Below are 27,195 nucleotides of genomic sequence, written 5' to 3'. Positions count from 1 at the left end.
TAGTAGATTAAGACTTTGTGGTTTTGAGTCCAATACCAAAATTCAAGCTGGCTTCCTCAGTCATACCTTTATCAGGTTTTACATTGAATAATATTTTGTGTTTCTCACATGTCAGCAGTGGAAGAACTATTCAGATGTATTACTCAAGCAAAAGTGGCAATACAACAATGTTAAAATACTGCATACTAGTAAAGGCCCTGCATTTTAATTCAAGTAAAATTACAAATGTATTATCAGCAAAATTTACCTGACGTATCAATACTAATGCTGTAACTGAGCAAGAACATTTTTAATGTTGTATGTAGTTGTAATTGAGCTCATTTAACTAGCCTACCTCATATACTGATGGGTAGTTGAATCTGAAGGGGCATAATTTATAATTTGATCATATATTTTTGAGATACCTAAGCTGTCAAATTAATGTGTAGGAGTAAGACGACACTCTCTGAAATGTTGTAGAATAGAACTAAAGTAGACTAAAATGGAAATTATCTATTAAAGTAAGTAGAGTACATCTAGATTGTGCTCAAGCACAGTGCTTGAGTAAATGTACTTTAAAGGAATACTTCACCCACAAAATGATCATTTATATATCAGTTATTCATGTCATGTTACCCTGGACTGTGGAGAAAAACTTTGTCTTGAATGCCTCTGATGGACGAAGAATCCAAAAACGGTAAATACTTTTAATAAACTGAAGTAAATGGGGTCCACGTCTACCAGCAGTAAAACTATATAACAACATCTGTTTTTACAGTCTCTTACACAGGTTTCACCACAGGCAGATTCACTTCCTACTGGGGTGAGGAAATAAAACCTGAACAGCCAATCAGAGTGATCTCTCTCACCGACAAGCTCCGCCGCTGATTCAACACGCTCAATCGGCCGAAAAGTCGCCGACGCAGATGCCGAAGTGCCGATGGTGCGGGACACACTGCAAAAACTAGGCCGACAGACGCTCACCGACGGCTCGACTTTGGTCGACAGCCGACCGTTGGCTTGGTGTGTCAGGGCCTTAAAAGTGAAACTTACCTGTGCTTTCACTTTTAGCCCTGTTTTTGGATTCTTCATTGACCAGAGGTGTGCAATAAAAAAGTTTTCTTTGGGAACTCAAGGTAACATAGCATAAATAACTGACATCATTTTTTATTGTGGGGTATTCCTTTGGTGTAAAAAGTGTTCAGATAACAAACTTAATAAGATAGTAAAAATAGCAACACTACAATCTAAAAATACTTTGTTTCATGTCCTACATTGAAAATATTGCTTAAATGTACAGTATTGACAGCAAAAATGACTATATGTATCAAAAGTAAAATTGCACCATCCAGGAAATTGGCTCATGAGTGTTATTGCATATTATTAGGTGTTTTAGTACTAATAAATTAATGTTAAATTAACATTTTGCCTTATTTGTTCAATATGGAGCTAGTTTTAAGCACTCAATATGCTAATGAATCTTAAACAATGCTTCATATTTCATATGATTACTTACTGATTTGTAAAGTAGTGTATTTATAGCTGTCAGAGAAAGAAGTGTGGTGGGGCAAACGTGCAATATTCCCCTCTGAAATGTTGAAGAATACAGAGATAAGAGCAGAGAATTGAAATAATGAAGTAGGCCTACCTCTAATTTGTACTAAACAGAAGGATAAAGTACTCAAGTAAATGTATTTAGTTATTTTCCACCACTGTCTGATGATAATAACTTCACAATTGGACAGTGAGGGGGAATGACTAAGTGTTCCTCCTGCGTGAGTAGAGAGAGAGGCAGCTTTTATTTGGCCTGAGGAGGAGGAGAGGGGGGAGGAGGACAAGGGGAGGAACTTGTAGAGTTGCCTGCAGATTTCATTGAGAACTCGGAAAGCACCAGGTTAACATCTATGAGCTGAGTCCTCTTGAAGACTTTTTCTCTCTTTCCTCTCACTGTTGGATTTATCTTTTTTTTCCCACGAGGATATTTATTTCAAGCCAACATCTGGAGTGTAACCCAAACTGCGGATCTATGCCAACCCTACGTGGGAGTCAACGACATTTGTGAAGTTGAACAGGAGGAATGTATCGTTTCTTTGTGAAACTAACATTTCTGATTCCTGCAATCGTCATCTCACAAGGTAAAACGCCTCTAAAATGATTTGTGTTGCAGAGAGTCGGGCTGCAGAGCATGACACAGTCAGTCAGGAAGGAAACCTCGAAGAATTGAAATTAGACTTTGATGAAGTTAGTAAATTAATGGTTGTAGTCATCTGATCGGCTCTGTGGGGTTTTTTAACTGCTGTAGGAGTTTAAGCTGACGACTGGAAACTGATGAAATCTAATAAATCCCTCAGAAACCTTTATTGAGTTACTTTAAAAGCCTTTCTCGGTCGTGGGAATGAATTCACTACAAGTGCAGGAGCCAAATGTGCGGTGCGCTTGACTGCTGACTTCCCCTGTGTGTGTACGCATGTGAAAGTTATTTTACACAAGTTAACTGTTTGGTTTGTCTGCACAGGCAGTCATACTGTTTGGCACTTTAAGTACAACAATTAGTTGTAATTAAAAGACTTATTAAGTTGACCAAAACGGTTAAATTTCTCTTTTAAATTTCCAGTCTTGTCACTTTATTTACCTATATAGTTTTATTTAAAAATATTTGGTTGCAGGTCTTAAATTGTTCTGAGAACCGGTTTTAAATAACATGCGAGATAATGGAAGCGGGTGCGTGTGTTGGGCCGGGGGACGCGGTGGGAGGGGGGCACCTTTTGTCTGCATGTGTGGGAGAGTGTTGTGAGTGATGGGGGGTGGAGGAGGTGCTGTTATTCCCGTCTGCCGGTAAACAATGCCCGAGGAGAGTGTTTTATGGCTCGTGCTGGACTCTGATTTCTTTTGTTGCGCATGCTGAGCCCCGCAGCTGCTGCGCTTTCCCCGCAAAAGCGTGCGCCCCCCCCACACATACACACACACACACACACACACACACACACACACACACACACACACTCCCCCCTCCCCAGCACCCCTCCCCACAAGCCACGCACCACGCGCTCTGGCCTCACCGGTGTCCACAACAAGGGCTTCCCAATATCCCCCACGGACAACTGTGTAACAAATCGATTCAAAGATTAGGATGTGCACGCGCATGTGTACATTAAAAAAAATGCAGTGAATAAAGATGTATTAAAGAATTCACTGATGAATAATTTCCCACTTATAATTCCAACTCTGCCTAATCCTTGTTAATCCTAACAGCTAGTTTAACGGTGCAGGTTTTACACATGCTGTTTGCCTCCTCAGCTCATGATGTGTTTTAATATTTTTTTATGCGCTCAACAGGTCTAAAATGCTCTCTGCCCACTGAATCATGCCTGAATGGAGGAAGATGTGAAGCCACCTCTAATGGAAATGGAGAATGCAAGTAAGTAAAGAGACTAAAAAGCAGCAGCAGCTTGATGCAACAGATGTTTTCACTGCAGACCACCTCAGAATAATAGCATTTCCTGTTATCTTTTTGTGCTATGTGAGTGGATTTGGTGCAGCCTTAGAAGTGCAGTGTGGTGTAATTTTTGGTACTTGAAAGTGCTTTTTGGTTGGAAAGAAAAAAAGGGGCCACATATTCCCCCCTTTCATTCCAGCCTTTGAGCGGGCCCCGTGCCCAGCAACCAGAGGCCCTCGAGTTTCTTCTGGGCTGGTGTGCTCCTGTACCGCTCCGGGAGCTGCATTGCTCTGTGAGGGCCGCACACATTCCCGAAAGAGAAAAGAGTTTTAAGAAGTGAAGGAATAAAAAAAAAAAGAGAGCGCAGTTCCCGAGAGGTGAGAGAAGGGGTAGCTGGACAAAAGCCCACCCCCACCCCTCCTCAATCAGTAGGCCCGTTAATGAATGCAAGACCCCTTCAGCAGCAAAGTGAGAGGACGCGTCCAGTCCTAAATCTTGTTTTTCTGCCCTTTCATGGGCGACAGCTGGGGCTCGCCCGCCGCCCGTCACCCATTGTCCTGCAGTCAGAATAATGCTGTGTGACTAATCTGAGTGGGGCTTCCCATCATGCCACAGCCACCCCAAACACCACAACACACACCAAAACCCCTGCCACAACCCCCACCCCCCTCTCCAAAAGGCTTGTCTCCTGCTTTCTGAATGGACCCCTCCATCTCCATCTCCACCCCCCAACCTTACCCGCTTGTGATCTCCATTAGAAAGCCAGATGGCTGTGAAATGTAATTGGATTGGATGTCAAGAGAGTGAGATTAATTGGAATAAAGTGCAGAAATTTGAAGGCAAACAAGTGGGAACAGACAGAGAGGCAGATTGCGTGCTATTTGTTTAGGCTATGGATCGGTGTTAATAGTTTGTGGTTGAGACATTTGATATGCCAACATTCCCTTCAGCTGACCTACATGTAAGTCTGTGAGCTTCCTGATTCACCTAGAATGATCTTGTGCAAGAAGACAAAAGAGGATCTTAGTTTTTATAGTTTTTAGGTTTTACTCTCTGAGGAGACAAAAGCTTTTTTTTTTTTTACTGTGTTAAAATGTTTATGGTGATTTCCAGTTGTGGCTTCATATTTAACTCTGAAGACGCTCAGGGGTGGCCTGGTTTACCCTCAGGGCATGTGGTCATGGCAGGCGCTTCTCAGCTCTGCAGGGACAAGGGGGAACTATTGAAGAACCCACGCTGCTAGCCCAGGGCCACCAATTCACAACCTGCACACTCCACACACACACACACACACACACACACACACACACACACAGACCACCGCACGTGTGCACACAGAAACTCCCTCCACCCTCCTCCTCCACAAAGCTGTTATTGTGGTCTCCATCTCTGCTCGGCCCAATTAAAAACAGACAGGATAAGAGCATCACTTCACCCACCCTCGCCCGCTCTTCCTCCTTGCTTTTCCTCCCATTAATCATTCATCCCTGCCAAGCTGAGCAGCCATCAGTCACGGGGTGCACTGAGGATTCAGTCAGTGCTCAGGGGTCAGAGTGTAGCATCTATTACCAAGAGGGCTTCCAATACTTTTATACTTTTTACCGTCATTGTTTGGATTCTGTGCCACGTTAACTGGCAGGTTTACTTAGGAGTTGTGTGCTGACATAAGTGGAAAGTCCAGCTGAGGAAACTGATGTTTTGCTCACCGGTTGAAAAGAAGTATAAGATGGCAGTGTGATGACACAGTGCCCCAAATTCAGACTCGGGTTGAGTTTCATGAGGTTAAGTTCTCGTCACGCAATGTTAAATGGAAGGTGAAATGCTAAAAATGCTTTTAAACCCACATATGCAGATCATGAAGTTACCGATTAGTCATGCTGCACACTGAGGTTTTGCTGCAGCAGTGTATCAAAGCATGTGGTGACACAGATTTTAAGTGGTATGGTTGATTTAAATCCTCTTTCAGCACAGTTCCCAAGCGTGTGAGAACAGAGAGTGAAATCACATGCTGGCATAGAGAACAAGGTTAGGCTTGGTGTAAACTGTTGTAATCAGATGTCTTATGGATGGGTTTAGTGGGATTATGGTCGTGTCGAGACAAAACTGGAATCCCACCGCCCCGTCCTGCAGAAAGGATGTTTTCTGTCCTTCCTGATTCTAAAAAGAGTCGTCCTTAATTTAAATCTTTCCAATGCAGATCCCCCCCAAAACAGGAACTTGCTTGTGTCCTGTTTATTACATGGATGCGTATTTATCTCCTTGAGGTTGAGGGGACTAACCTGTAAGCATCCCAGAAAGGCAGAGAGTAGAAACAATAGACATGTGGGGATTTCATTAAAAAGAGGTTTTAGATTGTGAAACAAAGCTAAGTTATAATCTCCCATGAATTATGTAGCTCATTATCATACACCCACAACAAAAATCATAGATGAGACCTCCATTCTGCCTTTGGACAAACATCATGGCGTCTTTTTTAATCCGTAGAACTTAGATGTGGAATAGAAATTTTGTTTGTTTGATTGAAGACATCAACAATTATCTTCTTTTCTTGTTTCTCCTTATGTGCAACGTTATACTTCTTTTTAAGGTTGCCATGCTTCGATTGTGAAAATCACATTTGCTCCACAGATTAATTCATCATAATAAAAAGTTCTCAGTTTGAGGAAAATCAGAATCAGGTCTAGACTCACTTCAGTTTGTGGTGATACTAGACACACGGAAACAACGAGACACTGTAATGGGGAAGCACTCGGTCATGATTCTGTGAACCAAAAGGTTATCTTAAGGTCTGGGGCTTCCTGTTTCCCATGCAGCTGTAGTCATCACGTTATGTAGGCTGCTTAAAAACATGCAAGGGCACAGCGTCGTGTGAGTCAAATTTAGTTTCCATCTGTGAGACAGTGACAAGGGCACAGCGAGGTTAAAAGGTTGTCGCTCCTAACCTTGCCTTTGCATGGCTGACTTGAGTGTCGATGCTGCTTTGCTGAAATAGACACTGTTTTTGGTCTGAGGTGAGTGTTAATAATAAACCCTGAAAACATCTCAACTGTCTCGCTGCATGTCTCAAATACTACAAGACGTCTGACAGAAATAGCATCAGAAAATTGAAAGTCTTTAGTGGTCAGTGCAGTCAGACCTCTGTGACCTTGCACAGAGCTGTCTGGTATTGCATATTGACGATAAAATGTCTCACCCGTAGAGACTGTCTAGAGCGAGCAGCCCAGCTCTGCTAAAAGACGTCCCACTCTCCCTCAAGAAGGAATGTCGCTCTTCATTTGTCCTCCTATAGGATTACTGAGCAGGTCTCTGTTAAGGCTCAGCTCCATGAGGGCTTAAGAGAATCAGGTGCATGGCTGGGTCAAGTGTGCCTGTTGGTGTGGGGCTTTTATTGGGGTTTAAGCACTAAGGCTGCCACTCCCCTGGTTGGGCCCATTCCCTAGATGCCAGGGCCCCCCGATACAGCAGTGAATGCTGTTGGAGGGATGCAGTGTTTTAACTTAACGTTGATTTTGAGTTAAAGAACAAAAAGCTACTGTGGAGAAAACCTTCGATACATAGACACATATTTCCTCCTCATTTAGCATTAGCAGCCGGGGCCCCTGAGTAGACAGGGCAGTGATGAGGATCCTGTGAGTCTGGAGATCCTCAGAGCGGGGCCATCAAAGCTGTGCTGTCACAGCACAGAGATAAGACACTATTTGGCTGTAGTGGGTGCTGACAGTTCACATGCACCAACATAGGCTGTCAAATGTAGAAACACCGAGACTTCTGGCAGGTCAGTGTTGCACCACAGGACATGTTTTAGATGCTTATGTGTATGTAGGCAGTCACGAAAATTCCATTATGTACTTATCAAGATCAGCAAAAACGATTAAGGTCTTGTCCATATATCGTACAATAATGCCCCTGTATTCATATGTGTTTGTTTACATGACAGTGTAACCACCATTTTAGCAGCTAACAGCAGGGGTTTCCTGACCATTATAAGACACAGAAGCAGGGCCCCAGCAGTTTTTTTTTTCCACAGCAGCTTAGTTGAATGAACAGAAAGAAACTATGCTGAGACAAGTTTTGCTGTCATTTCTGGTCAAATTAAAGGTTTATTGCTCTTTGACAGGGTGTACCTGCATTAGTATGCTATTATATTGTCATTATATAAGTAGACAATTACTTAATTGGAAATGTTATCAAGTATTTACTGCTTATTATATTCAAAGGAGAACTATGCCCATTTCCAAAATTCATACATGTATTCCTTTGGTCTAAGATGGTCTAAAATATCAGTAAACTCTCACAAATCCTAAAGCTGGAGTGCTAAAATTCTAATTTTTGACGTCATAGGATATAAAGTGTTGAACTGCTCAATAGACAATGATTTGGCAAAGGTGTTATAGCTGACACTGAGAGCACCGAGGGGGATGTCCTGAATACCCAAGTACTTTTTCTGGTTCAGAGCTGAGAGCACTACAATAGAATGAAGCTTGTTTGGTTATTAAAAAAGGAAACAAACAAAATCAGGCTCTCATTCATTGTCAGTGGAGCAAACTTTATACCTTTATATAAGACATCACAAGTTTGAGGCCTACATCTCTGGTTTCTGGCTTTGGGAGAGAAAGTAGCTCATGATCACAAACACTGATTGAACTTTCCTAGGCCATGGAAATAACATGTTGGAATTCCTAATTCAGGTGGTGTTCCACATTAATGTCACCATGTTACAAATTACGAGAGACAAAAAAGACTGGGAAGAACTGAGGATGCTGCGGTTACATGTTATGTACCGACCTGATTAGTGGTAACCTGAGTACTGGCCTCTGGAGACTGGAGGTACTTAAGCAGATGTGTTGTCACTGATAACCATCATATGCAGTGCAGTGGCAGGCAGGTGCTTTTCCTTGTTTGGCCGTGAGGTGGGATGTCTCTGTGAGTCTGCCATCAGTAGAGCAAAATCTATCACTCACTCCCACAGAGACGCCGCTGAAGTTATGACCTGGGTGTTTGTTAACTGGTATTTTGTGTGTGAAAGTGATCTTGTGGTCATTAGTGAAGCAGGTGCTCAGTTCTTGTCACTGTGGCTGACCCTCATAAATCTCCCCTCTTCAGTCCTTTTAGAGAATGAGACAGGAAATGACTTAATCAATTACAAAATTATCTCTTTATGAGCTTTCTTTCTTTGAACTCTTATTACGTGTAGAGCTTTTTTTTAATTTTGAATTCCACTAAGAAAACACAATATTTGAAATTCATACTTTTTCTGTACTGTTTAACTTTATACTGTTATGAAAGTACACCTTGAAAGACAGAACTTTTCTTAAGAATTTGCTCACTTGCTTGAACAATTCACATGTATGCAGCCACTGTGCATGTGTTTATTTACAGTGTTCATCTGCCTCTGCAGTATTAAAACCACTGATCCTTGCAAAGTGCACATCAGCCTTTGTGGTGGCACTTCAGAGCTCTCTAGGTCGCTACATTTCTCATTTCCTTTAGCAGAGCTCCACTGCTCTGTTCTTGGTCTTCCGAACAGATGTGGGCCGCAGGGGTCAGATCTTGGCTAATGATTAGACACATCCATGAGAACATCAGACAAAATTAATGAGGAGGAGAGGGCAGAAACAAATGGCCATTCAAAAAGAAAAAAGAGAGGAGTGAGTGTTAAAGAAGAGAAAGATGACGATCTTGTACTTTCAATCACATCATAAAGTAAAACCAAGAGTGTGGAACTTGCTCACACACATAATTACTGTATGCCACCCTCAGTCATTTACATAAGATTTTCCACAGCGGTGGCATTTCCAGCTCACGGTGGGGCTGGTTTTTTGACGGAGGATAAAGTCACCCCCAGAGTGGCAGATGGTAGATCAGGCCCAGCGGGAGTGAAGAGAGAGGGGAGAGAAGGCAAAGAGGCCGTCCCACAGTCACAAAAGTGTTTGGGGTCAGAGGTCGGGGAAGCATCTGCTCTGGCCTGAGGGGACATTGCATCGCCGGGAGAGACCTGTTGCCGTGGTGTGTGCTGCTTTAGCTTTTCAGCGTGTGGGTGGATCTTTATCTGTGACTGGGCTGACTTTGAGACAAAGGGGATCTATTACAGTTAGTTAGCGTAGGATGACACACACGAGTGCACACACACCATTAATAATAACATCTGTTTTATCAGTCTTTACCGAAACTGAGGATTTTATATGGAAACAGTGAATCGCTCAGTGATTATTCAGTGTTTTTTTTAAGACAAAGTGCAGTGGGAAGCAGGGAAACTTCAAAGCTGCCACAAATGCTTTTACAATCTTCTGCCAATTGCAACTGTCTGGGCTCCCTGTGGGGCTCATGGCACTGTTAAAAACTCCCCTGATTGGTCTCACCTAACTAAGTCAACAAGGGAGTTTTCAACAGTCCCATGTGACATAAGGGGAACGCTGTAAAAAGCAAACTGCTGGGAGCTGTAAAAAAAAAAATCCACACAGGAGAGAAACGAGAAAACAAAGCAATGAAAATATGAGCTGAAACAGACACATGCTGGAGACTGGAGGGATAGAGGGTTCAGTATCAGGGTAGAAAAACAAGGAAATCAAAAGAGGAACAGGTAAGGAAGAGAGGAATTAAGAATGAGTGCGGTGGTTGAGAAGGTGGGGGCGAAGAGACAGAAGTTGCAACAGCTGACTTCACATGGGTTCTTTATGTCCCTGGAGAAGAGGTTGGCTTGTCAGCACCCCCCATCTGACAAGGGGACAGAGGGGAGGGAGGGAGGAGGGATAAGCAGGGGGGGAGGAGGAGGAGCCCTGTCCAACAGCTGCCTTCATTAACATGCGCACCTGCTCCCTGTGGAGATACTCGGAGGCCAACAGATGCCCTCCCTTACACATAAACATTCACACGCTCATATGCACAACTACACACTCCCACACAAGCCCCAATTCAAACATAAACACTTTTTTTTTTGCTGACTTTAAATGCTCCTGCACGTGACAGACAGGACTTTGCTGGTAGGTACATGCTGCATATCAGATGATGGCTGAGCAGCAGGGGTGTAAGTTTTGTTTCAAGACTGGGGGTTGTAACCCAGGAAGTTTTGAGCGTTAAAACAAGTAATTTCCTGCTTTGGTGAATTCAGCATCAATTTATGGTAGAGTGTTTTAATTTTATCAAAATAAAAGTCCTCTGCTATTTCCATGTTTTTATTGGTTGGGACAAATGTACACGTTCTTAATATTGAGAGGGCTGTGACCCCTGCATCCGACCCAAAATCTGGAGATTAATATTGGTGAATTCCTTGTAGGTTTTTTTTAGGAAGGAGGCCGCATTACTACCCCGACACTACATCTTCTCTTTAGTCAGTTTAAGTTATGTGACTGTAGCAGCATGCATCCTCAGTCTGGATGGTTGGGAGGGAACCCAGGGGCTTAGGGACTGAATGCAGTGCTTCATATAGGACACCCAGAGCCGGCTCAGTCCCCTTGATCTCTACAGTCATTCAGGATGAGTGTGGACAGCATGGGGGCCAAAGGTAGATGGGAACAGGCTGCTGTGGCCTGACTATTTAGTGGTGTCTGTTGTCCCGGCAGAATGTGTTTTCAAGGTTCTGAGGGAGTCTAATCCAGAGAGACACACTAGAACAACATGCTGTCCCTGTCCGGCTGCAGTGGGACTTTCCTGGGCGGGAAACTTCACTACTCCCTCCTCCCACTGCACCCTTATTTCCCCTTTTGTTCAGATAATTGCTACCACGAATTAAAAAAAAAAGATCCTGTTTTCTAATAATCACTGTTTCCCACTTCACTGTCTCCTCCCAGGTGTCCCAGTGACTATGTAGGCAATCGGTGCCAGTATCCAAGCCCCTGCAGCCCATCACCCTGCCGCAATGGTGGCGAGTGCCGGGCTGTTTCCCATGGCAACACATTTGATTTCCGCTGCGTGTGCCGCCTGGGTTTCACTGACCGGCTCTGCCTGACCCCCACCAACCATGCCTGCATGAGCTCCCCCTGTCGCAATGGAGGAACATGTGATCTCATTACCCTTTCTGCTTTCCGCTGCCGCTGCCCACCTGGCTGGTCAGGTATGTAGATAAAAGGTTGTTACATACTTTTATATTTGGGCCTCTCCTTTCACAATGAACCATAATGATTAAAATTTTATTTTAAAGGTAAAACCTGCCAGCTCGCCAACCCATGCGCTTCCAATCCCTGCGCAAATGGTGGTCAGTGCTCGGCCTTCGATTCCACCTACATCTGCACCTGCCCACCTGCCTTCCATGGTCAAACCTGCAAGCAAGACGTCAACGAGTGCGCCCAGACTCCCTCTCCCTGTCTCAATGGTGGTGTGTGTGTGAACGAGGTGGGCTCATACAACTGCCGCTGTCCTCAAGAGTACACTGGCCAACACTGTGAGACCCCCTACTTGCCATGCAGCCCCTCACCATGCCAGAATGGAGGCACCTGTGTCCAGAAGGGAGACACCACCTACGACTGTAGCTGCCTGCCAGGTAACACACAAACATATATCTACACATAAATGAGCAGAAAAACATTTTTTATGGTGACATATGGAATTGCATATGGGTAGTGCTGCAACAAAACCCACACTTCTGTTTTCCTATTACATCAGTTGACTTAAAAACCAGCCTGTTGTTGTAGTAATATCTGATTGAGTGGAATGGGTAGTCTCTGGTTCCCCTCCTCACATCTCTCCCTGCCAGCCTCCACTGGCAGGATGCAGTCACACAGACGTTTCCTTCTGATAATCACCAGCAAGCCCCCACAACACCAGGCGTACACACATACAACGTATAGATATACACAACCTATTCATGAGGTCACACACACACACAAAAAAATCCCTCTTGTTTTTCTGTTAAATACAGCCGGTCTGTTTGGCGTCTTCATTGTGTTGGCACCCAAAGCTGTTGCAGAGTTGTGTAAAACTTTGGTTAATTTTGAGCATATGTGGTTACTGCTGCTAGAGGCAGGACTGCAGCTGTGAAGAATTTATCCTCTCCAAAACCCATCGTACTAAGCGCATTTCTATTTCTCTGAAAGGTTCATTATGTGGTCATCATGTAAGCTTTTAGCCGCCTGTGTTATTGACTGACTGAGTGCTCATGACCAGCACGGAGCAAGTTGTTTAGATATGCAGATGAATGAGGGATATTGTGGGGTTGTGTGTTAAAGTTTAACCCATGCTGTGTGTCTCTCGTGGGTGTCCGTGCTGGAATGCGGCGAGATAGCGAAGCTGCACGGGCACCTGCAGAGCTGCGAGTTGATAGTTAATCAGAGTATCGTTGCTGTAAAACACCCACTCAATCCTTTGATGTTTGAGGAGGATACAAGTCGCTCTATCATCTGCAGGGCATTAAAACAATCTGCCACGAGGATATAGAGAGCTTATCTTTCTCTTGAGTGCACACTGATAACAAGAGGAAGAAAGTGTCTAACCAAGAGCAAATGTTGCGAGATCTATTTCTAAGTATTTGTTACTCTCCACTTTTTTTTAACACCTTCCTTGTTCTCTCCCTGTTAGGCTTCACCGGTCAGCACTGTGAGCATAACATCGATGATTGTCCAGGCCACGGCTGCCAGAATGGTGGTGTGTGTGTGGATGGTGTGAATACCTATAACTGCCAGTGCCCACCTCATTACACAGGTGACCTTTTGCTTTAAGTTTGTTTTTTTTTGTTCTAAATAATACTTCACCACCAAAGAGATGATTTGTATATCAATTACTTATCCTGTATTACATTGAATTCCTAAAGAAAATGTTGTTTTTCTTGCATGCCTCTGGTAAAGAAAGAAAATATAAAAAAGAAAGAAAAATTCCTAATTGATTGGAGTAAAACGGGTCCGTGTTTATGAACAGTAAAAGTATATATTAGTATATATACTTTTAGTATAGTATATATTAACCAAATTCACACAAACATACTACAGATGGAGGCAGCAGTAGTCCAGCAGCTCCTGTGTTCAGTGAGCTAAAATTACTGTTTTTGTCAGTGGAGTCTGGCTTTGAGGAGAGCATAGACAAGTTTCACTTTTAGTTCAGTTCCCCATCAGAAAGAGCTGTTTTTTGGTTAAGTATTGAGCACATGACTGGATAAATGAGACTTGGATTATACTGTATGAGTTGCGTGACAGTTTGCAAACAGATGTTTTGATATAGTTTTGCTGTTGTTAAACATGGACTCCTATTATTTCAGTTCATAAAAAAATCATCAGTTTTTGAATTCTTCATTTACCAGAGGCATGCGAGAAAAACAATGTTTTCTTTACAAACTCAATGTAACGAGGTGAGTAATTGATATACAAATGGTCTTTTAAATCACAAAAGTTCAGAAAAAAACATTTACAAACTTCCTCTCACACTGTCTTTTTTAAAATATGTGTTTCAGGTCAATATTGCACAGAAAATGTGGACGAATGTGAGCTGATGCCCAACGCATGCCAGAATGGAGGGACGTGCCATGACACTCACGGCAGCTACCACTGCGTCTGCGTCAATGGGTGGACAGGTGACGACTGCAGCGAAAACATCGACGACTGTGCCAGCGCTGCTTGTTACCATGGCGCTACCTGCCATGACCGCGTGGCCTCCTTCTTCTGCGAGTGTCCTCATGGGCGCACAGGTACGACTATCCATGGCTAATCCAGACACACAGATTTTAATCCTGATGAAATAATTTAGCATAATGATACAGTTTAATGAGAATATGTTCTTGTGGTGCTCACAGGTTTGCTGTGCCACCTTGATGACGCCTGCATCAGCAATCCATGTCAAAAGGGCTCCAACTGTGACACTAATCCAGTCAACGGCAAAGCGATCTGCACCTGTCCCCCAGGTTATACCGGGTCAGCCTGCAACCTGGATATTGACGAGTGCTCCCTTGGTAAGTTATAAAGTCAACTGTCTTTTCTGGTATAGTTTAGACATTATTATGCTTAAAATATCAGATGTATGACAACTTGTATGTTAAATATTGTAGGTGCCAACCCTTGTGAACACGGCGGTCGCTGCCTCAACACCAAAGGCTCTTTCCAGTGCAAGTGTCTTCAGGGGTATGAAGGACCTCGTTGTGAAATGGACGTCAACGAATGCATGTCTAATCCTTGCCACAATGATGCCACCTGCCTGGATCAGATTGGAGGGTTCCACTGCATCTGCATGCCAGGTAAGAGCATTGGAGAGAAAGGCGGGAAATGCATGAATTTTAGTCATTTTGAACCATTATTAAACCCTGGAACAAAGGGTAAGAAAAGAAAACATGATTTGACTGATAACTCTCCTTATGTGTCCGTGGGTCTTCAGGATACGAGGGTGTCTTCTGCCACATCAACACAGATGAGTGTGCCAGCCAGCCTTGTCTCAACAATGGCAAGTGCATCGACAAGATCAACTCCTTCCACTGCGAGTGCCCCAAAGGTGAGAAAATGTCAGGGAATGTGTAAGATGATAGAGTTAATGGAGTAAAAGAAACAGGTTCTGGCATCCCTTTTTTTAGTCAGACAATGAGGGCAGAGAAGAGGCTATAAAGAGTGGATCATTAACTTAGCTAGCAATGAGTATAGCACGCCATATATGGTTCACAGGTTGAATGTAAATGATTTACTTCCTCTAATAGTGTCACTGAAGGGTTTTTCGGGTGAACAGGGCAGAGCAGATCAGATTGCAGGAACATTAGCATATTTGGCGGGCATGAGAGTTTGTGTTAGAGCTTAGCGCCAAACTTAGGGGAGGGCGGGATTGGTTTATGGCCGGTGAGCTGGAGGCCATTGTGTTGTGGTTTGAAAGAAAGATTTCACTGCACAGTAAGAGCCGAGGAGCAGGAGGAGGAGGAGGGGGTGGATGGAGTGTTGTGGAATGGTTCGTTAAGACCTGCAGTGTCCTGCAGACCTACTTCAGATGCAAATTAGTTTTTCTCCTCTCCACTGTTGCGTTACGCACACAGTAGTTATGACTTACAGAATATAACTTTATGTTTCAAACATTTAAGCAATAATCTGAAGTTTAATTTTGCAATTTGATCGATGCATATGCAGGTTTTTCGGGGAGTCTGTGTCAGGTGGACATTGACGAGTGTGCCAGCACCCCCTGCAAGAATGGAGCTAAGTGTACTGATGGTCCCAACAAGTACACCTGCGAATGTGCTGAAGGTAAAACTAAATAACTAACTAACTAACTAACTAAGATTTTTTTTTTTTGCAAATTTCTTCCATTTTTTCCTAGTATCTCTGCCAGTGAACATTGCCATTATTCTATTAAGTACTTATTCTCTTTTCCTTTGCAGGTTACACAGGGCAGCACTGTGAGACTGACATCAATGAGTGCTACTCTGACCCCTGCCACTACGGCACCTGTAAGGATGGCCTAGCCTCCTTCACCTGCTACTGCCGCCCTGGCTACACTGGCCGCCTATGTGAGACCAACATCAATGAGTGTCTAAGTCAGCCCTGCAAGAATGGTGGCACCTGCCAGGACAGGGAGAACACATATATCTGTGCTTGCCCCAAAGGCACTGCAGGTAAGACTCTCAACATCTTCATTCAAATTCTTGCTGTTAAATTTTTGAGATGTTCCCGATATCCTTTGCTTACACATGCTTTAATCGACAGGTTTCAATTGTGAGGTGAACCTGGATGACTGTAAGAGCAAACCCTGCGACTACGGGAGGTGCATCGACAAAATCAATGGCTACGAGTGTGCATGTGAGCCCGGCTACACAGGTGAGCACTGGGTGGAGTTTACAGGTGCATGGGGGTGGTCCCCTGAGCTTTGGGAGGGGCAGGTAGGACAGGTGGCTGGCGGGTCCACTCCTGCGGAACAATGGTGTCAGATTGCCTGTGTGGGATGGAGCTGGGGAGGATAGAGAAAGGAACACAGTCCCCAACCTGATACACACAAAGCACACACACACACAAAGCGCTAACTTTGTTTGCCATTTGAAAAGCTTGTGACGTTGAGCCTGGAAAGAGTCTGTAAGGTGATACTTTAAAAGGAAAGGAGGCTGGCCTTTAATCACATGTCTGATGTTTAGTAACTGCGTGACAAATCCCATAAATATGTCCCAGTGTTTTCCCCCTTGCATACATCACTGGCACATGCCCACCTGTAATGCACCAGTGTCTAAAACTTTGGTGACAGTCTAATCCCAACAAGTGGACCACTCTTCCTCCCTTTCATGGCCCAGCAGAGCCGGTTCTGACTGGTAGTGGCTGCGTGATTATGCTAGAAGGCTTCTGTGCATCCCTCCTCCTCTTCCTCCCCTCAATCTTTTTGTGCTGACGGGGTGAGTGTGGAGGGCACGGCGGGACTGAGACACAGAGGGACAGAGGACTATTGTAACTGAAGATCAGGCAGTTGGGCCCTCCCCTCCTGATTGATGAAGAGTAGAGGAGGAGGGAGCCGGGTAGGGGATCAGAGGGGGGTTTAATTGTTACTCGGCCGTGTGTGAAATGGGTCTGGCCTTCTGTCCCTGTAAACAGCTCTGGGTGAGGTTAGTTCTCCCTGGATGGGGGGGGGGGGCACTGTGTGTGTGTGAATAGGGAGAGTACTGCAGCCCCCCCTCCACCTCCTGGCAGCACCTCCCCCGCTCAGATCCAGCTGAAACCCTCCTTCTGCCTATTCAACAGGGCCCCCATTCAATCAATGGCAGAGAGGCAAAAGGGCCTCCAGGGGCCGCCAGGCTAGGCACACATTGGAGCTGCTACAGCTTCTGCCTGTTGAATGTTTAGGGGGTCTTTGGTGTTAGTTCTCTCTATTGTCCAAATGCCACACAGCGCACCTCTGGCTAGCAGCTTATAAGGCCTCAAAGAATCCCATACCAGAGAGCAAAATGTCCAGCTGTGGGGCGTTCCTAATGGCCAGTGAAGATATTCATCAATGTAATCTTTCAAAGGGAATATGTGCTGCATTGTCCTAAAATCTCATTGTCTTACAGGATCAATGTGTAACATCAACATCGATGAGTGTGCCATCAACCCCTGTCACAATGGAGGCACATGCGTCGATGGCATCAACAGCTTTACCTGCCTGTGCCCAGAGGGCTACAATGACGCCACCTGTTTGTCTCAGGTGGACGAGTGTGGCAGCAACCCCTGCATCCACGGCCGATGCCAGGACCTCATCAATGGGTGAGCACATATCCAACTTTAACATGAATGAGCTAAGGCTGACCAATTAGTTAATTAATTCAATATTTTTTTCAGAGTAGTTCAGCCCCAGTTTCAGCAGGAAAAAAGTGGCATAAACATAACTCATTAAATAATAAAAGACAACCACTGACCTGACATTTTGTTTTGTGCTGAAGCTACAAATGTACCTGTGACTCTGGCTGGAGTGGCCCCAACTGTGACATCAACAATAACGAGTGTGAGTCCAACCCATGCATGAACGGGGGAACCTGCAAGGACATGACCAGCGGATACCACTGCACATGCAGAGCCGGCTTCACTGGTCAGTTCTAACTCTCATGACGTCTTGTCACTCCCTGTCTTTTCCTTTGCTCACTGAGAGTGAGTGTGTGCCCTGTGAGTCCACATCTAACCCCAGTGTGCTCTCAAATCCTGCCACTGTAGGACCTAACTGCCAAACTAACATCAACGAGTGTGCCTCCAACCCTTGCCTGAACCAGGGCACGTGCATCGATGATGTGGCCGGATACAAGTGCAACTGTTTGCTGCCCTACACTGGTATGACACATAGCTGCTTATTTTTCACACTGCTAACTAGGCTGTTTGATTTAGTTAGCTGTTTGCACAGGTCTGAAAATGAAAAGACAATCTTCCGCTTTCCACACAGGAGACTCCTATCTTGTGTTGTTTTAGAAAACATCTCCCAATGGCCACAAACAGGGATGTCTGTTTTTGGCATCTCTGTGTGGAAAGATCTGCTTGTCTGCTTTGCGGGGATAACAGTATGTGTGTGTGTTTTGGAATAACATGCCGCAGTGGCTAATATAAGCTGGAGAGCTGAAGCCTGCTCCAAGCCCTATTCCCACTTCCGCCACGTCCTGTTTCCTGTCTGTGATTGCACAATAGCAGGAAACAGGAAGGCCCTTCCTGTTTGGCTAAGTCGTCATGGAAATGGATAAGGAAGCGGGATAGAAAGTGGGATTTAGAAATTGATGTCACTCTTCAAAATGAACTCTTTTATAGAGAAACTTTGATTCATTAATATTGTGACTTGGTATTTATTTGAGTTTGAGGCAGTGGCTCCATTTTATCAGTGCAATGCAAACACTGATGTTTTCTTTTCTCTGCCTCCAGGTGAAAACTGTGAGACCCTGCTGGCACCCTGCAGCCCCAGGCCCTGTAAGAACGGTGGAGTATGTAAGGAGGCTGAAGACTACCAGAGCTTCTCCTGCATCTGCCCTGAAGGATGGCAAGGTATCTATCCACCCATCCGTTTCTGTCCCACCTGTTTGTTATATAGTTATCAACTACAGCTTTAACCCACACACCCACTGGACATTGTGATTAACTGTTCTTAAACTATCTTTCTCTTCTCCTCAAGGTCAAACATGTGAGATTGATATCAACGAATGTGTGAAGAGCCCATGCCGCAATGGTGCCATCTGCCATAACACCATGGGCGGCTACCAGTGCAAATGTCAGCCAGGTTACACGGGCCAGAAGTGTGAGACCGACACTGATGACTGCAAACCAAGTAAGGAACAGATCAGCGCCGTTGCAAGTTCTCATGTTCTCTACGATTCAAAACAAGAAAATGGTTATATAATTTCCTCTTTTCTGTGTTTCAGATCCCTGCAGTAACGGCGGTCTGTGCCGCGATGGCATCAACACTTTTACGTGTACCTGTCTGCCCGGGTTTCGAGGCGGCCGATGTGAGCAGGACATAAATGAGTGTGAGAGCAACCCCTGCAGGAATGGCGCCAACTGCACCGACTGTGTCAACAGCTACACCTGCACCTGCCCTCCTGGCTTCAGCGGCATCAACTGTGAGATCAACACCAACGACTGCACTGACAGGTAGCTGACCCTGTTCAAATGTTGTCTGTACTTATTTAACCTGCACAAAGCAAGTCTAGCAATATCTAATAATGTTTTTATCTTGTGTTTCTTCAGCTCTTGCTTCAATGGTGGCACCTGCGTGGATGGAATTAATGCCTTCACCTGCCTGTGTCTACCTGGATTCACTGGGAGCTACTGCCAGTATGATATCAATGAGTGCGACTCCAAACCGTGCCTCAACGGAGGCTCTTGTCTCGACAGTTATGGGACGTACAAGTGCACATGTCCTCATGGCTACATGGGAGTCAATTGTCAGGTAGGGGGACATTTTTTAATCATCAAGGCTATTTGTGTAGGCTCTGTAGGGCTTCATGCATTGCCTCCATTCATATAGACTATTAAGTATTTTCTCTCTTTGTGTCCCTGTTAGAATCTTGTGCGCTGGTGTGATTCATCCCCCTGTAAAAATGGAGGTTCATGCTGGCAGCAGGGAGCCTCCTACACCTGCCAGTGTCAGACTGGATGGACTGGTCTCTATTGTGACATCCCCAGTGTGTCTTGTGAGGTTGCAGCCAAACAGCAAGGTACATCAACCTGCTGAAAGTTATTTTCTACCATGTGATATAACTTTTATATAAAACTTTTTAAATCTGCAAGTCCTGTGTGTGATTTGACCTTTCTGTAACTCCTTTCTCATTGATTCCAGGGGTGGAGGTGGCTCACCTGTGCAGGAACTCAGGCCAGTGTCTGGATGCTGGAAGCACACATTACTGCCGCTGCCAGGCTGGCTACACTGGGAGCTACTGCCAGGAACAAGTGGACGAGTGCTCACCCAATCCTTGCCAGAATGGAGCCTCCTGTACTGATTATCTGGGAGGCTACAGCTGTGAGGTAGGTTGATTTAAATTTAACTTTAAAAAGTACTTTATTGGACAGTTGAAAGTTATTGTAGAAAGTGTAATAATAAAAAACAAAAAAACAAAGATAAGTAATTCCTATAATGATTTTTTTCTCTCTCTCACAGTGTGTCCCCGGCTACCACGGCGTGAACTGCTCCAAAGAGATCAATGAATGTCAGTCACAGCCGTGTCAGAATGGAGGCACATGCATTGACCTCATCAACACATACAAATGCTCCTGTCCAAGAGGAACACAAGGTATATACCTGCAGAGCACATTCAAAGTCATACATCGGCAAAAAAATAATTTCACTAACAAATAAATCCACAAAAATGAGGACGTGGTCTAACCAAGGTTTCTGTTTCCCGTAGGTGTCCACTGTGAGATTAATTTGGATGACTGCACGCCCTCCAGCGACCCACTAACCAATGAGCCCAAGTGCTTTAACAACGGCAAGTGTGTGGACCGCATTGGAGGTTACCAGTGTGTGTGCCCGGCAGGCTATGTAGGCGAGCGCTGTGAAGGTGACGTCAACGAGTGTTTGTCAGGCCCCTGTGACCCCATAGGGTCCTACAACTGCATTCAGCTCACTAACAGCTACCGCTGCGAGTGCCACACTGGATATACAGGTACTGATGTGCATCCAGCAGCACATACCAACATAGCATGACTGCAATATGTCTGTGCACGGTGTCTACATGGTGTGCAAATGGTGATACATTTTGCTTTTGTCCTCCAGGCCAGCGTTGTGACAAAGTGTTTGACGGCTGTAAAGGAAGACCCTGCAAAAACGGAGGGTCATGCGCTGTTGCCAGTAACACACCTCATGGTTTCATCTGCAAATGTCCACCTGTGAGTACAGCTGTGTGATACACTTCCCTCTTTAACTTTTACTCTCTTTTTTTCCAAGTGCAGTATAATGATTATAACCTCTGTCATCTTCTGTCTCTCCAGGGCTTCACCGGCTCCTCTTGCGAGTATGATTCTCGCTCCTGCGGGAGTCTGAATTGCAGGAACGGAGGTACTTGTGTGTCAGGACACCTTGGCCCACGCTGCCTGTGTCCACCAACCTTCACTGGGCCCGAGTGCCAGACCCCCACTGACAGCCTCTGCATCTCCAACCCCTGCTACAATGGTGGCACGTGCCAGATCACCACAGACGTGCCTTTCTTCCAGTGCAGCTGTCCTAGCAACTTCAACGGCCTGCTGTGCCACATCCTAGACTATTCCTTTGTTGGGGGGTTTGGCCGCGACATCACTCCGCCTCCGGAAGTGGAGGTGAGCTGCGAGATTCCTCAGTGTGACGAGTGGGCCGGGAACCACATCTGTGACTCGCTGTGCAACAACCACGCCTGTGGCTGGGATGGAGGAGACTGCTCGCTTAATTTTGATGACCCTTGGCAGAACTGCTCTGCGGCATTGCAGTGCTGGCGCTACTTTAACGATGGGAAGTGTGATGGCCAGTGCAACAGCCCTGGGTGTCTCTATGATGGCTTTGATTGTCAGGGACAGGAAGGACAATGCAAGTAAGTCTAGAAAACAATAACAGTGCTTGTGTATCATAAAAATATTTTGGGATTTGTCTTATATTTTGTATGTTAGAATGCTTACCCATTCTCCTGCTTTTCCTCCAGCCCGCTGTATGACCAGTACTGTAAAGACCACTATGCTGACGGTCACTGTGACCAGGGCTGCAACAATGCCGAATGTGAATGGGACGGCCTGGACTGTGCCAACAACATGCCAGAGAAGCTGGCAGACGGGCACTTAGTCCTGGTGGTCCATATTCCCCCGGAGCAGCTTAAAAATCGTTCTTCAGCCTTCCTCCGAGAGCTCAGCAGCGTTCTTCACACCAATGTGGTGTTCCGCCGAGATGCCAAAGGAGAGCCGATGATCTTCCCCTACTATGGCAACGAGCAGGACCTCGTCAAACATAATGTGCTGAAGCGCTCCGCTGATGGTTGGCCCGAGTGGGCTTCCATGCCAGCCAATGTTTTGGGTCAAGTGAAGGAAAGTGTGTCTGCCATGGTCAGCCCGAGGAAACGCAGAGAGCTGGATCCTGTGCAAGTCAAAGGGTAAGGACCACAAGCAATTTTCATGTGTATTTTCATCGGCAGAAGGTATCCATGATGATTTGTATTTGGATTACGTAATATCAACCTGTTTCTGCTTGTAGGTCTGTGGTCTACCTGGAGATTGACAATCGTCAGTGTTACCAGCAGTCTAGTGAATGCTTCCAGAGCGCCACAGATGTAGCTGCGTTCCTTGGAGCACTGGCCACCAGTGGGAACCTCAATGTTCCCTATATTGAAGCTGTCACCAGTAAGTAACTTGTCTCCAACCCCTTTGTATATATATATATATATTCAAAAAGGTCACCAAGTCAAAAACTAAGTAACACTGACTTTGACCATTTTTCCAGGTGTGAGACCGACTCCCACCAGTCAAGAGCTTTACCCTATGTACGTAGTCTTCCTGGGCTTGGCTGCTTTAGGTTTTATCTGCCTTGGTGTTCTGGTGTCTCGCAAGAGGCGGCGAGAGCACGGCCAGCTTTGGTTTCCTGAAGGATTTAAAGCGTCTGAGCCCAGCAAAAAGAAACGCAGAGAGCCGTTGGGGGAGGACTCTGTTGGATTGAGGTAAATAGAAAGAAGGCAGTTATGCTTTAAAGTCTACCTACAGCTGGGTGTTCTCTTAGCCTCAACTGGCAGCAGGCTACTGTGTCATGTGTCATTTGTATTTGATGTCATGTAACTTAACACACCTCCTCTTCTCAACAGGCCTATGAAAAACTCTGATATTAATCTTATGGATGACAATCAAAATGAATGGGATGATGAGGATCCAGACTGTAGGCGCTTCAGGGTAAGAAAAAAAACTTTGACATGAATCTCCTCTTGTCTAAATAAACTGTGAAAAGTGTTTTCATGTGTGCTACCGATGCTGACATTACGATAATTGGTGTGTCTTTCAGTTTGAGGAGCAGGCCATGTTGGATTTGAGAGACCATACTGACCACAGAAAATGGACACAGCAGCATCTGGATGCAGCCGACCTACGAATTGCATCCATTGCTCCGACCCCTCCACAGGGAGAGATAGAGAATGACTGCATGGATGTGAATGTCAGAGGACCAGGTGTGTACATTTGTTATTATTTGATGATTTACAGAATATTTTGTGTATCATGAAAGATTTTATAATCTGTTAACAATGGTAAACACATGACTGGGAACTCATTACAATCCTCTCCCTTCCTCTTTCAGATGGTTTCACTCCCCTGATGATCGCCTCCTGCAGCGGCGGAGGACTGGAGACTGGTAACAGCGAAGAGGAAGAAGATCCCTCAGCAGAAATCATCTCTGACTTTATTTACCAAGGCGCCAACCTCCACAACCAAACCGACCGCACGGGTGAGACTGCCCTCCACCTGGCTGCTCGCTATGCCCGCTCAGATGCTGCTAAACGCCTCCTGGAGTCCAGCGCAGACGCCAACGTTCAGGACAACATGGGCCGCACTCCGCTTCACGCTGCTGTGGCTGCAGACGCACAAGGAGTGTTCCAGGTAACGTCTTCTTTCACAGGAGTCTTAATATTTCTCCTGGCTTTGATTTCTGATAAATCTCCTGGCTATGATTTCTGATAAATCCAGCATCTTAACTAAACAAGTCTTTGTCCTTGCAGATCTTAATCCGAAACCGCGCCACTGATCTTGATGCCCGCATGCATGACGGAACAACACCACTGATTCTGGCAGCCCGATTGGCGGTTGAGGGCATGGTGGAGGAGCTTATCAACTGCCACGCTGACGCTAATGCCACCGATGATTCTGGTAGCTAACATTTTATCAACCTATCATCTCCACAGTCCATAAAGATCCCCCCCAGTGTGCTGTTATGATAATCAAACCCCACCTTTTTTAACTCTTCCTGCAGGTAAATCTGCTCTTCACTGGGCTGCGGCTGTAAACAATGTGGAGGCGGCTATGGTGCTGCTGAAAAATGGGGCCAACAAAGACATGCAAGACAACAAGGTATGTGAAATGATGAGATGGAGCTACTTGACACCGTTATATTCACAGTATTGTACTGTATGTATTGATTTTTTTTGGTTTGCTTTGTAGGAAGAGACGCCGCTCTTCCTTGCAGCCCGTGAAGGCAGCTTCGAGACAGCCAAGGTTCTCCTGGAGCACTTTGCCAATCGCGAGATCACCGACCATCTTGACCAGCTGCCTAGAGATATCGCCCAGGAGCGCATGCACCACGACATCGTCCGCCTTCTGGATGAATACAACATGGTTCGGAGTCCTGGGCTTCACAGTGCCCCCCTAAGCACCTCCAGCCTCTCCCCTCCTCTTTGCTCCCCCAATGACTACCTTAGCAACCTCAAGCCCACCCTGTCCGCCAAGAAGGTTCGCAAACTTAGCGCCGGTGGGAAAGGAGGAAAGGATGGAGGCAAAGATAACAGAATGAAGAAGAAAAAGTCGCTAGATGGGAAGGGGAACTTGCTAGACACGTCAGCTGTCCTCTCCCCGGTTGATTCCCTCGAGTCACCGCATGGCTACCTGTCTGATGTGGCCTCTCCTCCCATGACGTCACCCTTCCAGCAGTCCCCCCCTATGTCTCTAAATCACCTACAAGGCAATGGGGACCATATGGGCCAGATGAGCATGGGTAAGGATATGGGCTGTATGCCTTTTGACCCTAACATGCCCCGTCTCTCCCACATGCCAGTGTCCAGTCCCAGCAGTCAGGGCACAACATCCATAGGTGGCAGCCGAGGAGGCCAGTGTGACTGGATCTCCAGAATGCACCCAGGTGTAGGCCAGCAAGGAGGCTTCACCCAGGCGCCACCCTTGTCCCACAACATGATGGGTTCCCTGCATGGCGTCAGCACTGCCACCTTGTCTCAGATCATGGGCTACCAGAATCTGCAGACCAGCCACCTGGGCTCGTCCTCACACATGATGCAGCAGGCTCACTCGCGGCAGCTCCAGCACCAGAACTCCAACTCCGCCACAGCCGGCCAACCTCTCAACCAGAGCTTCCCGAATGTCGAGCTGAACGGCTCTGACATGCCACAAAATAACAGCCGCTCCATGCCCATCCACACCGTGATGCCCCAGGAGACACAGATCCTCGGCACCCAATTTCTCACCCCACCCTCCCAGCACAGCTACTCTGGCCCCATGGACAACACGCCCAACCACCAGCTACAGGTGCCTGACCACCCGTTTCTAACTCCCTCCCCTGGCTCCCCTGACCAATGGTCCAGCTCGTCTCCACATTCCAACATGTCCGATTGGTCGGAAGGCATCTCAAGCCCGCCTACGAGTATCCATTCGCAGATGAATCTGATCCCAGACCAGTTTAAATAAAGACTTGTAAAATGGACAGAACTCTTTTAGTTTTAAAAAATATATATACAAAGTTCCTACAGGAAAGTGTGACGAACCTGTCTCGAGACTGAAGATGCTCCTTTTTTATTATCAGTTTTTATACTAACGATAAGAACAGTTTTAGTAATTTTGTATTTATTTATGTGCTTTTTTTTTTGACCTGAAATATAAAGAAGATGCTTTTATATTTATGCTTTTGTATTTTTTTGTTCTGTTATGTATGGGAAGATTAGAAAGGAGGAGTGTATATCAAAAAGAAGACTCCTAGATGTGTACACTGGCTATTTATTTGTGTCTTGTGTTGCTATGTTCACTGGATTTATTTTAATCTTTCGGTCTTCACAAATTTTTATTTTTGGGATTTGCGTTGCTTTATGTTTGTACAGTTTTTTTTAAACTTTTATAGATTATTTTAAAATTTTCAGTATTAATTAATTATATTTTAACCTCCTTTGTCTTTTTAAATGACACAGGTTTTGTTACTGAACTACGTTTCACTAAGTCTTATCACTGAGTCTGTTAGATGATGATCAAATATATATATATATATATCAAGTGTCGCCTTTCATGATGTTGCTTTGCTACACTGTCCTTTCGTGGGAAAATGATGAAGAGTAACTGAGCGGAGGTAACAGAGACCTTAAAGCACAGAACAAATATCCCTTATCAGTTGAGAGATGCTTTTTAAAATGAGTGGAAAATGCATCTAAATCAACCTGAGCCTATTTTGTATTGAATAATGGTCTTGGCTGGTGCTGAGTAATTGATTTGTGATCATTTATGATGCAAGGATTGTTTCTTTATTTCATATTATATCCCAAATCAGTGATTATGGTTACCATGTTTAACCTGTTAAGTGTTAAATTGCAGACCTGTTGTAGAAAAGTTGAAATGTTACATTCGACATGGTTTAAAATAGTGCCAGCGTGATTTTTGTTTTTCCTAAGAAAAGCAAGGTATTTGTGAGATTTCATGTTAAAATAAAAATGTCTTCAAGGTGGAGACATTGTTTGTCAAAGAAATGGGGACCTTTGTTTGTGTGTTTAACGACATCACCTGCACTTTCTAAGCGAGTGTGGTTTAAGGTGTCTAAATGTCATGTTTTATAAACTAATTCAGACATGAGAGATGTTTTTAAGAAAAGATGTAATTCAAAAATCAATGTTCATGCAAAGTTGTAGTTTGCAAAGAAGTATTTCCTGATTAAAAAATGTTTTGTAAAAATTGTCTTGATTCAATAAAAAGCTGATGTTAAGCTTTAAGAGATGGCTTCCTGTCTTGTTTCCATTATTTTTCTGAAATGCTATGTGGCTGACAGCTAGCCTCCTCATCTGTGGTTCCTCAAACTGAAAGCAACACAATTACGACAAGTGAAGTCACTCTATCACCACAGCTGCTGGTGTCTGTCGCCCTCTGGTGGTGACAGCCTGGTAGTGCCACGGTGAGGACAACATCACTGCTGATGCTGATGCTAGTTTATTTCAGCTGAGATTTTAGACTTGAGTAAATTTGTGGATGCCACCATTTATATGTTAT

General features: G+C 45.0%; 1 protein-coding gene across 1 annotated transcript; it reads left to right on the top strand.

Annotated features, from left to right (window-relative positions):
- Positions 1 to 1,864: 1,864 nt before the first annotated feature.
- On the top strand, positions 1,865 to 26,923 carry notch1a (notch receptor 1a). The gene is made up of 34 exons (XM_049604329.1): positions 1,865 to 2,114; positions 3,316 to 3,397; positions 11,203 to 11,465; positions 11,553 to 11,891; positions 12,926 to 13,048; positions 13,791 to 14,024; positions 14,130 to 14,285; positions 14,382 to 14,567; positions 14,705 to 14,818; positions 15,436 to 15,549; positions 15,684 to 15,917; positions 16,009 to 16,119; positions 17,334 to 17,526; positions 17,703 to 17,848; positions 17,971 to 18,084; positions 18,661 to 18,780; positions 18,908 to 19,060; positions 19,155 to 19,383; positions 19,480 to 19,681; positions 19,796 to 19,949; positions 20,072 to 20,256; positions 20,390 to 20,522; positions 20,637 to 20,894; positions 21,005 to 21,117; positions 21,220 to 21,791; positions 21,900 to 22,340; positions 22,442 to 22,587; positions 22,688 to 22,901; positions 23,043 to 23,127; positions 23,237 to 23,399; positions 23,528 to 23,826; positions 23,946 to 24,093; positions 24,197 to 24,294; positions 24,385 to 26,923. Exons 1-34 carry the CDS (start codon positions 2,057 to 2,059, stop codon positions 25,636 to 25,638), a joined length of 7,434 nt encoding a protein of 2,477 aa, XP_049460286.1. The 5' UTR covers positions 1,865 to 2,056; the 3' UTR covers positions 25,639 to 26,923.
- Positions 26,924 to 27,195: the final 272 nt, after the last annotated feature.

The sequence above is a fragment of the Epinephelus fuscoguttatus genome, linkage group LG18 (assembly GCF_011397635.1).
Source record: "Epinephelus fuscoguttatus linkage group LG18, E.fuscoguttatus.final_Chr_v1".
In the NCBI taxonomy this organism is placed as follows: domain Eukaryota; kingdom Metazoa; phylum Chordata; class Actinopteri; order Perciformes; family Serranidae; genus Epinephelus; species Epinephelus fuscoguttatus.
The sequence above is the reverse complement of the archived record's forward strand: the minus strand, read 5'-3'. Positions and strand labels throughout refer to the sequence as shown.